This window comes from Manacus candei, unplaced genomic scaffold, assembly GCF_025592945.1.
Source record: "Manacus candei isolate 608988 ecotype Guabito, Panama unplaced genomic scaffold, ASM2559294v1 h1tg000050l, whole genome shotgun sequence".
NCBI classification, from domain to species: domain Eukaryota; kingdom Metazoa; phylum Chordata; class Aves; order Passeriformes; family Pipridae; genus Manacus; species Manacus candei.
Window position 1 is genome coordinate 13,374,227 of NW_026138098.1, and position 12,319 is coordinate 13,386,545.

General features: G+C 41.5%; 1 protein-coding gene across 4 annotated transcripts in view; it reads right to left on the reverse strand.

Moving 5' to 3' along the window:
• Positions 1-12,319, reverse strand: part of CNNM2 (cyclin and CBS domain divalent metal cation transport mediator 2) — a 113,720-nt gene that overhangs the window by 17,065 nt on the left and 84,336 nt on the right. For 3 of the 4 annotated variants that reach the window (XM_051800475.1, XM_051800476.1, XM_051800477.1), the window contains exons 2-3: positions 7,359-7,502; positions 461-598 (exon numbers count right to left, since the gene is read on the reverse strand). In XM_051800475.1, coding sequence (XP_051656435.1) covers positions 461-598; positions 7,359-7,502 — 282 coding nt within the window. Of the gene's footprint in view, positions 1-220; positions 286-460; positions 599-7,358; positions 7,503-12,319 lie in introns of all 4 variants that reach the window. The other variant, XR_007906797.1, reaches the window with a different exon arrangement.

Sequence of the window (12,319 nt, forward strand, 5' to 3'; positions counted from 1 at the left end):
CTTGGAGTCAAAAAGTCTCATGGAACAGGTTTAGACCTTCCTGCAAAAAGTCCAGCATCTCTTTCTGGAGAAGGCGCCAGAGTGCAATTACAGTCAGCTGGCCAGTGGTATCGAGTCCTCTTTGGTTTGTTCCCTGAGCTCTTCCTAATGGGGTGTACTTGCTAGTCGTTAATCTGACGGACTCTAGACATGCAGTGCGGCACTTGGCATTCATCCTTACCTTTCAGACCAATTTAAAGTTACTGGTCCACCCCTGGTATATGTCTCAGAGGGTTCATGCCGACACTGAACACAGGAGAGGAGAGAATTTAAAAAGAAAAACACAACAGTGGCATTATTTGTCACCCCACAATCCAGCCTCCCTTCCCGCCTATACTGTCCCACCCACCTCACCGGCCTTTGCTCACAAACTGCCTCCGAGGCTCTGGCACGATTGCAAAAGAAGATAACCCTCACTTGCCTGTTGCCAGGAACCGGTGCATTGCCAGGAGGAGCTGCGGTGATATTTTAACCTTCATCTCGCTGTCTGTCTGCTTGAAGGCAGAGAAGTCCTGCTTCCTGTCCCGATGAGCTACTTTCTTTTTCGTCTTGTTATCAGCTGGGGAAGGGAGGGTGGGAAAAGAAAGGAAGGAAGTGATTTCTGTTAGAACGGGGTCCAATACGAACCACACTGCCTGGAGTCAGCCAGGATGCCCAGGATGCCCAGGATGCCCACCCAGAGCTACCACAGGGTGCTGGTAGACCCCTCTGCAAAGCCCTGCTCATCAGCACGCAGCACAAACCAGAAACAACCAGTGAGCTGTGAAGCTGTGGGGCCCTGTCCTGCAGAGCCCATCATCCACAGCCTCTGTCACCTTGATGGGGGAAAGTCTCTGCTTGCAGACACCTGATCGCAGAGCGGCTCTGCACGTTACACGTGAAGTGTGTGTGCATTTCCAGGTGGGGAAGAGGAGTCCTGCTCAGTGTTACTAAAGATCTAAAGGTGTTGTTTTGCAAAAATAGTTGTGACAGCTGCTTTTTCCAAATATGTTCCCTAGAAAATTCCCAGCAAGCACACAGAGGAAATAAGAAATAACTTATTTCTTATGCTGTACCACAGCTTCATTGACTCTTGACAACTGCGGCAAAATCCACATGCCTTTGGTTGAAGTAATTCCCAATGTCTAGAATATGCAGTTTCCTTTGTCCTGTCCAAACATCAGCAAAGGCTGGCAAAGTGTACAGCCAGGAGGTGGGAGACTTAATTCATCTGTGTCTTAAAAGAGGTTCTGTGGTGGGGAATCCCCATTTGTGAAAAACAACATGAAAGCGACACAAACAACCCAGCAATTGTCATCCACCCACTGAGCTAATCTGCCAAAATGTTTAAGAAACCAGGTAAGCAGAGAGCTACTAGTATGTTGGAGTATGGTATACATCAATTCCAGGGAGAAGAGGTCTCTGCTTAGATGGTAGGGTCTTGCTCTTCTCTGCTGACATGATGGCAGTGTCTATAAGCAGCAGAATACTGTCAAATAGCTCTGAGCTCCACTGTATAGTGCAGGAAATCCAAGTGTTGAGGCAATTCCTGTGAGCCCCTCAGAGATGAGGCACGGCTCAGGTTCTAGGGCCTTAGCAGGGAAAAATCCTGAGAACACTAGAGCTACTTGTCTATCAGACCCTTAGTCAATTGGTTTAAAATGACTGAACTTTTCAAGGACCACAGGTAATTCTGGTACATTGATTCACTGCAGACAATTTGGGCAAGCACACAAAGAGGTGTAGGTGAAGCTGAAACTTTGCACATACTCCCAGGTGCATGTTGCCAGATTTCGGGTTATGCACGCAAAGATGATTAAAGTGATGCACTGTAGCAAGGAAGCCCCTGAGATCTGAAGTCCTTTACATGTCCAAATATATTCTACAGACTACATAAATCTCAGAGTGGTGGAGTTCGAGGAATGGAAATGCACATTACCGGTAATTTATACGTTTTTAGATTTTCCCAAGTCACCTAGTCTTTTAGATATGAATACATATCTTGAGCTTATTCTGTGAGCAGTGCAAATCAGAAAATTTGAGATACTTGCTCCCAAGCACATGGAGAGGAACAATGATGACCCATACCCTTTTTCTTTTTTTGAAACCAGAAGCCTCTTACCCTAGTAGTACTTTATCCAGGACCTTGGCTACATCAGGGACCACACCTTCTCTTCCAAAAGCAGGAATAGAAACCACTTAAGGGAGTGGCTACAGACTAAAAACAATCCCTGCCTTAGAAATATAGTCTGAGACAGAACTTATCTTGAAGTTACAGGAAAGATGGATACCAAAGCAATAGAAAGTGAAGAGGAGAAAAGTCCCCTAGCTGTAATAGGTAAGAAGAATAGAAACTGTGCTTTTTCTGAAAAGCTCAGAGAATGTTATTTTTAAAGTGCTGTACCTGAGAGGCTTTCATCACAAGGAGCTCCATCATTGCTCTGTTCAGGGAGGCAAAAATCACCACAAGTACAAGTTTAGGCCCTGGGACAGAGAAACATCTCTGTGCATCTCCTGTGGATAAGTTGTACCTTTGCAGGCTTCACACTGCATTTTTGGCACCTGAAGACAGGGTCAGCACATGGGGAAAATGCCTTAAATCTTTCTGTCTGTATCAGTCATCAAGGTAAGAGACTCAGGCTCTAAATCAAATGATGGGTGATTTCAACAACTCCTACTTTTTCCTTGGTAGGTTATCCAGAAATCTTCCCTCAAGAAAAATGTTACACAGTGAGAGCAGAGCCACATGGCTTAAAGCCACTATCTTGGCTTATTTTTGCAAGGGATGGTCTTAAATTGTTCTTCGCTATCCAAACAACTTTTGAGCTTTTTGTATGAGATAGGAACCAGGGATTGGATTGTGACAGATGTAACTGAATATGGACCAGGTATTTCCTGCCTGTCCCTTCTACAGTAAGTGAGATGGAGACACAGGCACTGAAATTATCTTGGCACGCTGAAGTGATCTCTGCTTACAGAGTTCTGTGACGCTGTTTGGTTCTGCAACGTGAACAGTGCAACGCATGAGAGATATTCTCACTATAACTTTTGGTGAGATATCAACACATATTGCAACCATCTTCAGTAATTTCTGGGAATACTTAGACTTTTCCTTCAAATCAAAGACAACAAGAGCTTCTGATGAGTGAGAGAACTCAAGAGGAGTGATCTAAATACGATTAAGACTGTGATCTCTCTTGTAATATTCCTGAACTTCGAGGCCTGATGCATAACATGAAAAATGATTGCATAGACTTCTCTGAAGGAGCCAGCTACAGAACAGGGAGTTCAATCCTCAGATCACCAATTCAGTTGGATGGGCAGGTAGGCTGCAGGCTGACAGGTCCTGCAAATGCACTGAGGCAATGTTCTAGGAAAGTTCCTATTCTCCTCCTGAGCTCTTTGTCTTTAGGACAAAGGATAAATCTGCAGTGAGATCCAGACAAGCCAAAGAGGACAAAAATATTTTATCAAATGGACGTGTGGTTCTGTCCAGCACACAAGAACTGTACAAGGACAGAGACAAGCAACTGCTTGAGATGGACATTTATCAGATACTCCAGGAAAACAAGGTACAGTTCCCAGAGGACTAGACTTGTCCACAGTCGGTACCAGGATGCCTAGTGCAGGCAGTCAGAGCTAGAGGCCAGAGTCTCACTCTGCACATCTCATGTCCTCCTCTCCCTCATGCTCCCAGTGATATTCACACTCAGGTTGACAGCCTATGCCCCACACACTGCACAGGGCTTTTTAAGCCTGTGAGATTGTTTCATTTTAAAAGAAAAGTTTAGGAACTAACTAAGGCAGTTTTGTCAGTTCTTTATGTCCCTAGCTGGGAAAGCCAAGTTTCCCTGTGTATCACTCCTATTTAAGCAACTGAAAGAAAGTCAGTGGGACAAAACCTGAAGCACTTTAACAGCCTAACATTGTTTCCCAGAAGGATGCAATACTTCTAGCACCAGCCTACGGGTGCTAGACAGCAGAAGGTTAGCAAGTCCATAGTCCTAATGGTAAAAGGGGGGTTAGAATGAGATGATCTTTAAGGTTCCTTTCAACCCCAATCATTCTATGATTCCATATATTTAACCTACCTGTTTCAACAGCTGTTTGGAAATAGAAGTGTTCAGTAAGATGGAGTCCTCCCCTCAGAGAAGCAACTTCCCAAGGCTAAAAAAAATTCATTAGGTGAAAGCTGTAGAGAGTTGCACTGCTGCAGCTGCCAATAGATGGACCCCAGCCCAGCACGGAATGTCCCTGCAGCACGGCCTGGCCGGAGGTCCTGCTTGCCGAGACACACAGTTGAACAGCACAGGGGTGGGGATGTACAGAGTCTGTAAGATGATGCTTACAACCAGCCTCTTCATCCACAACATGCAGAACACATGCACAAGGGTGTGTTAAGATATTTCAGTTGTAGAAAAATCCTAGATTTTACTTGAGGCAAGCCACCTCTGAATCTGTATGCATGAAAAACAGCAGGATTCCAGTTGCACTAAGGTGATGATTAAACTTGCCTTCAAGCAGAAAGAGCTAAATAAGACAGGTCACCAGTCAAACCTGGATCAGAAGGGTGAACAAGCAGTCTATGCAGTCTGAGGCCAACACAGAACACAAAGCTTTCTCTACTTGGCCTCTGAGAAGGTTGCAAAATGCTCTCCCACCATGACTAGAGCCGTGGGAGTGCAGGACAGATTCCTGTAGTGTGCCAACCATGAAAGAAATGCTCCAACTTTCCAATATTAAGAGCCAAACACACAGACTACTCTTCATGACACTGGCTGAAATGCAGTCAGAGTCACCCACCTGTGTCATGACAGAAACCTCTTCTCTCCACCCCCTTCAGCATTCCCTATACAAAGTCTCACACTCAGAAGTACTCGGTCTACCCAGATGCTGATGGGTCAGACATATTTAATACTTTTTTGTGTTCCCATCTTCTGCTTGCTCTCAACATCTCTGCAAGCCATAAGACATGGCAGAATAGAGCCATCTGAAGAAATACATTTATGTGGCAAGCAACCTCCAGAAGTTCAGCTGCAGAGCCTCAGCAGTGAGAGCAGCTTTCAGCAAAAACTGTAAATACACTATTGCTTCTACTCTAATGCAGTTCAAATAGGTTTTCATGGAAACAACAGAAAGGCACAGCTCCAACACCAAGGTCAGCCATTTTATCAAATTTCAAGTTTCCATCAAAGCAAAACAAAACATTTCTAAAACTTCAGAACAAAGTGTAACAGCGCTGCCAAAATTTTTCATAACGTCTAATTTTAAGTAAACACCTAGTACAGGGCAAATCAGTCCAAGGGTTTCAAGTTGGCTTGATCTGAGCTGAGCAAGGCAGCTTGATCTAATAATGAACAGCATCAGAGATGGGGTTACTAGCCCTGACACTCTCATATCAACACCAAAAATGAGCTGACTTAACACATCACGGACAGTAAAGTACCTTCAGTGAACCCAAAGTATGTTTCCATTGTTCCCATCACTACACCAGCTGGAGGTGGTTACAGCACCTCAATCTGCCCAAATCCAAAATCTGTTACACTTTCTGTGATACTCACAGCTTCTAGGGATTTCTGCTCTCTCCCTTACTGCTACAGTTTCCTTCAATTTAAGCAGTGGAATGAACTTCAGTACCTCATAAAGAAATTAGGAGTTCACCTCCACAGTACATAGCACGATTCACCCCCCAAAATTTTGTGCATCCTCCAGGAAGCCTAGAAAGTTTCCTTCCTGTTCTGAAGCAGGAATTTTCAATAGTAAAACCTTCCCAAGAAGGAGAGTTTTAAGTGAACTCAATGTTCACCAACTCTATGTTGTTAATCTAGGAAGCCTTCAGATAGCAAAATTAAATTCCCATTTCCTTGCTCTCTAACATGCTATTAATGGACAAAGCCTTTTTTGTCCTGAAGAAAAACATGGCATAATCCATGTGTTTTCTCTTAACAAACATGGGGGGGAGAACATTGAAAACCATATGCGGTGTCTTCACTCATAGAAACACGAAAACACCTCAAAGGTAGACAAAGATAGGATCTTTTTAGAGTATAAAAGAAAGTCTGAATTCAGCCTGTAAAAGCATTATGCTGTAACTGATTAGCCCAACAATTCATTTGCGAAGGTATGAAAAGAAATCAATACTAACTGGACCTCTGTGATTTGTATACTGATTAGACTGTTCAGCATATCACAAAACACAACTGTGATTTACACGAACCTTTGGGCACATAAATACTGGTAAAATACTAACCAACTACAGAAAGCAGTTCAGGCAAAAACAAGTAGAAGTATGTCTACCCCCGAGTGTAAAGTGCTCATCAGGAATTTGGCTTGGAGGGAAGACAGAAGATGCTTGCGTTGGCCTGAAAAAGATGCTGTAGAAACATTCCGATCCCTTTCATGAGGAAAGAAGAAGAAAGCAAAGGACAGCTGAAGAGTGTTAAAGATACTTAAAATTATTATTTCTACTATAATAGGATCTAAAGACATCCTTGTGCTGCACGCAAACACATAGTAAAAAATAGCATCTGCCAGCAAGTGATCAAAATACAGATAAGACATACGAAGAATGACAGAAAGGAAGTCCTGTATGCACAGGCCAGATTGTGCAGATGGAAAGAGAAGCAAAGATACTTTAGATAACTGGTCAAAGACCAGATAAACTCTAATCTGGGAAAGAAAAGGATCCAGATCTCTCAAGTCCCAGGTAATGGTTGACCTACAGCATCGTGTCCCTCAACATATGTTAACACAGGGATGGAAGGAGCTGTACTGACTGATAAAAACAGAAGGCATTTAGGACATGGTGGTTTTCGGCCCTGAAGAAGACTTTCCATTCTCAGGAATTCTGAATGAATGACAGAGAGAGATTCTAAAGAGACTCCTTTCCTCTTCCTCGAGGCAAGGTACTTGCCTGCCTTCTTGCTAACGTATGGTAGTACCTGGACTACAGACCCTTGAGACAGAGAGAAGATAGGGGAAAGCGAGCGCTGTAACAGAAAGGTTTAACAAGGTCACAGTGGTGGAGAACAGGTAGCAGGAGAGAAAAGATTGCTGCAGATGCAAACCTCCTTGATGAAAAGGTCAAATAAAGACACTTGTCCTGTTTCTGAATTAATACAGCATAAAGTAGTGAGGTACCCATGCTGTAAAACCAAAAATTGCTTCAACCACTTGAGGGATCTGCAGGTCATTTTGTTAAGGAAACTTCCTTAACAATTTGACCATTAAGATTTTAAATCAGCAACATAACATCTCTCAAAACACAGCTATAAACACAATTGCTGCTGGATGGAGTCTTCTGTCTCATCCATAAACAAATTGCAAATATTTCTACTCACTGTATAGATCTGTTTCATCCAGAATTTCAGACTTGATGATCTCTTCAATCACATCTTCTAAAGTGACAATTCCCAGAACTTCATAAAAAGGGTCCCCTTCTCCTTCATTGTTTACTCTTTGTACTATAGCCAGGTGAGACTTGCCTGCAAGGAGACAGATCAGCAATTCAGACATTTCAGAAATTCCTGAATGATCAGAAATTATAGCAGAACTATAGACACACAGGCATAAATAAAAGACAAAAAGGTTGGTGTTAGGCTTTATGAAAAAAGGTGCAAAGTTTAACAGATGCTTGAAATCAATCTGGTTTATGTCTGAGATACACATTCCTGGGTCACATAAATCCACCTCATACACTAAAAGAGAACAACTAAAGAGATGAGTGTTCCCATTCTAATGTCTTTCCCAGCAAAACAGTCACCCTGGCATTGAATTCATTATATTATCCTGTTAACAGTTGTTCTGCTTCTTGTCTCATGCACTGGCAGAGGAAGGCCAGGCTGGAGCACTCCTTTGCAGTGAGGTCCCGTAGATGTTCTCCTCAAGCTTGGAAACAACAGCAACAATGGCCAAACCACAGAAGCATGGGGACAGGGTAGAGCTGGGGAGAAGGGGTCAGCCCAATCCATCAGTTTCTCTTTTTCTCCTCCCTTCTTCAAAAATAATTTATTTATGTATTCTCCATATAGAGGGAGGACAACTTATTTTGGAATTAATTAACTAAAATATCCAAAGTGACAGTGTCTGATCAACGAAGAGAAAAGCTGAGATATTCTAGTGGCTCTGAAGATCCCTGAGTTGTGCATCATCTGCAGTGAATTCCTAAATTCCTTTCTGCCACAAGGAATAATGATGATGACAATATTATTATGAGCCTTCAAATTGGCTTTGATACCCTTGGTTGCCATTTCCCTGACTGCCACTGAAAGCCAGTCGTTTGTAAAGCTGCATAAATAGTAACATGCATTATGCATTGAAAGGGTCACCAAATGCAAGGGGCATTTTGAAGTACTAATACAGTAAACATAAATATGCTTTCTGAATTATCAGGAGTTAAGCAACGTTGCCTCACATTCTTCTTTGCTGGTATCAAAAACGATACTTATCCCCAATTGCGGAAGACAACCAAAATAGTCCAACTTTGCTTACACCCCCTTTATAGGCAATAATGTCTGCATGTTTTAAGATTCAGATTATTAGACTAACAAGCATTCAAACTATTTGAACCCAGACTTACTCATGCTTAAAGAATGAAAATATCCCGAACAAATTAGACAAGGGAGGAAAACTTATCAATTACTGATATAAACATTGCATCAGGTCAAGTCAATTCACTTTGGTAAGTTTTTCACATCTGCTTTCCCAGGGACCCAACATAAGCAGTTAAAAACAAATTCTTGGTGAATGCTGTCTGTCGAAAGTTAAATTCTTTTGCTATTCCCAGCTTGTGATCATTTAAAAGGAATTTTCCAAAGCAGGGTCTAATATTAGACTCAAAATGAAGTTTCCATTCCACTTAGGCGATATTCTCACCAAAGTAACTACTGCATAATCTGATTGTCTTGGAGCTACTCGTTTAGATGCAGATGGACATACTTTAAATACCAACTCCACAACACTGCTGAGTCTTATCTTGAGGAGACCTTATTCTACAGTGAATTAATAGAAAGATGATTTGTGATTTTTAAACTATCAATATGCATATTGTACTGAAAGTCTTTCACTGTGCCAGATTTTATAGGTTTTATTTCTTTGCATTACTTGCAAGACCTCCAGCTCTTTTTACCACTCAATGACCTGCATTAAAATAAAAAGTGACTTCATAAAAACATGAAAGATTTAAGTGTGGTTATTATTGCCGTTCCCCTATAATATATTACTCCAATTATATCCTTTCAGCATAACAATATTCAATAAAAACTGTGGCACGAAATAACATTACACAGACAAAACAAATATTGCAATTTATTCCCCAGTGCCTGCTCAGATATTAGTATATTTGCTTGCAAGTCAAAAGGCATGGCTCCTTCCAGAACCATTTCTATCACAGACCAGAGCAGCTCATTAGCACATGCTTATTCAGATGCTAATTCCTCAGGATGACCATTCTCACACATTAGTAAATGGAAGATCTGTAGAAGCGGGTTAAATTAAAAAAACAAAAACCCTGAAAGACAATGCTATCAACTTGGTGTTTCAGCTTTGATCAGAATCATCAAATTTGAGTCTTTTCCTCCACTTCTGTACTGCCTATCATAATGCTGAATTAGGTAATGAAATTTTAAATTTTGAAAAGAACAGTGGAGTTCTGGACACATCTACAAGCAATAGGAGAGACTTATGAAAATGGGATTGGGGAAGGACCTGAGCAGCTGGCAATACAATGGGAAGTTGTGCACAGGTTTCATCCACAAACCAGTTACATGCCCTTTCCAGCAGAGTGGTCTCCACCAAGAATTCAGGATCACTAAAATACGTTATGCACTCCTCATGTGAGTAGCTGATCCAAGCAACAGTACCTAATGTGAGACAAGTGACCAAAATCTGTACCAGCTACTGCCCTCTTAGACAAGGTGAGTATATCCAAACTCAGGCTGACACTAACCTTTCTTACCCCTTGACTGCCAAGTTTTCCTGTTCTGGACTTTCACGAACTCATCACTTTGTTGGGGTGAGAGGAATTGAAGCCAATGCAATTAGGCTGCCCCTAAAAGCTTGACTTCTGCTCCCAAGTCTTCTCTTTCCTTTCCATTGGCTCCAATGTTCATGTAGTGACTTGATGAGACAGACCAGATCCGAAAATTACATTTCTTGTGGTTTTGCAAGATAATTTTGACCTAGATGCAATAATTTGCCAGAATTCATCAGACAGTGGAACAAGCCCCAGAGCTGGTGATGGAGATATTACAAAGATGCATTCCCAGACCGACTGCCCTCTCAGACACAGATGACTGCAATATACTCTCCACGTATGGAAGTAGTCAAGGCAGAAAAGGCTAAAGAAAAAGCTAATGGAGTGCAGACTTCTTTATACATCGTAAAAGAGCACAACACAGCATGTGCTCAGCTTTAAAAGTGGTCTGTGAGTAAAATAATGACTCCTCTGAGTGTTTGAAACAGAAATGGGCTACAGCTTTATTCAAATACTTTATCAGGACACTGGTAATTGTTATACCATTTTATTCAACTGAGAAAGAGAGGTTTCAGCTTGTATTTCCCACTGCTAAGGACATATAATACATATCCAATAAAGAGCTGAATAAGGTAAATGTCTAGGTAAGGACATCTGGACTGTCTGTAATATTCCTAGGGCTTTGAGAGCAGAACACAAATTAAACAGAGAGAACAGGTGTGCATGGAAATGATATAAATAAGTTCTGTATTTCACTGGTTAGGCGAAATATAGAAAACTGTGGTTAGGTCACAGTCTCTAACCATACTACATAGATGACACTAATACTTTAATCACTTGTTTTAAGTGTTGATACAATGAGATTTAGCAAGTGGGCAGCTCTGCAGCACTGCCAGATCTCATGACAAAGGCATAAATGACGTGAGTGATGTGTGACCCACAACTCCTCTGTGGCCACAGGCAGGCAGCATTTGCTTTCTGCCTCAGCTTCCCCCATGTACAGCGATGGTCAGTGACACCACCAAGAGCCCGTGGAGCTTACATGTGTACATGGCTTGAGCTACAAGTTGTGACAAATTTTAACCTCTCAGTTACATTCATGGACAACTAAAGCACCAAGCAGTTTTGTTACATGCAAATCCAATCTCATCTCATTGCTTAAAACCCTGCCACTCAGCTTAGATTTTGCTCTGTACCACAATTTTTGATTGATTAATCAAGCTAATTAAGAAACATGAAGATACTTAGTGAAATCCACATGAGCAAGTGAACCCAGAACGAGCTTCTGGGAGTCCATGTGGTTTACTGACCACACAGAACAGAACTGGAAGAAATGCCTGAAATACTCATTCTCTTACAGCACCTTGACCATTTCTTGAAAAATTTATTAACCAAAAAAATCAGTGCTAAATCAAAGCTATGGTAGACATTTATAAAACAGAAGATTGCTTTAAAGGCAGTCTGTGGTAAAACAAGAATCAGGCCAGTCAATTTTTGTTAAAACCAGTAATGTGAGTCTGCTGTTGGTAAGTGCCCTGGTATGTTAAGCTATAGCCTGTTTAATATGCCTTCAATGACATGGAGAAAAATCCCAGGAGGCACTTAGTTGCCCTTGAATTTACTAACTAATGATCTGTGCTTCTGAAAAATCCCCCTGTTTATTCTTACACGACTGTTTTCATTTTGACTGATTTCTACAAAGGTAAACATTTGGGTCTGTCAGTGAGATTCACAGGTTCAATAATACATTACACAAAACAATCAATTTTAAAATGTGTTGTATAATTTAACCATTAAAAATAACTCCCTCTGGGATGGCCCCAGCTTGCAAGCAATTATACCAAAGTAAAAAGTGTTTTCCTAAGTTTCTTTTCTGCAGCACAGTTCAAGGACATTAAATCTCTATTCTTTCAGCAGAAATTTGCATTCATGCTGTTTGCTCTTCCACTTTGATTATTTTCAATGGGGAAATCAGACTGCTACTTTCTCCACACACACACACAAACTGGTGCATGCTTGCCTTTAGGTTCACCACACACCATTCATAGAATTAAGACAAACCCAAAACTTCTGCACAAACATAATCTAGATTTAGACTAGGTTTTTTAGATCCTGCTCCTTTCAGCAGCAAAACACACAATTTTGAATATATGTTTGGGAAGGGAACCTGATAACTAATGTTCATTTAATACAGCCACATGAAACTCATCCAGATCCTCAAGGAAATGAGCGAAAGTATCAGCACAACCACAGGGAATACAGTGATTCTCCTTTAAACTGGAGAGCTCACAGACTTGTACAAACATTAACTAGAAACCACAGCAGCCT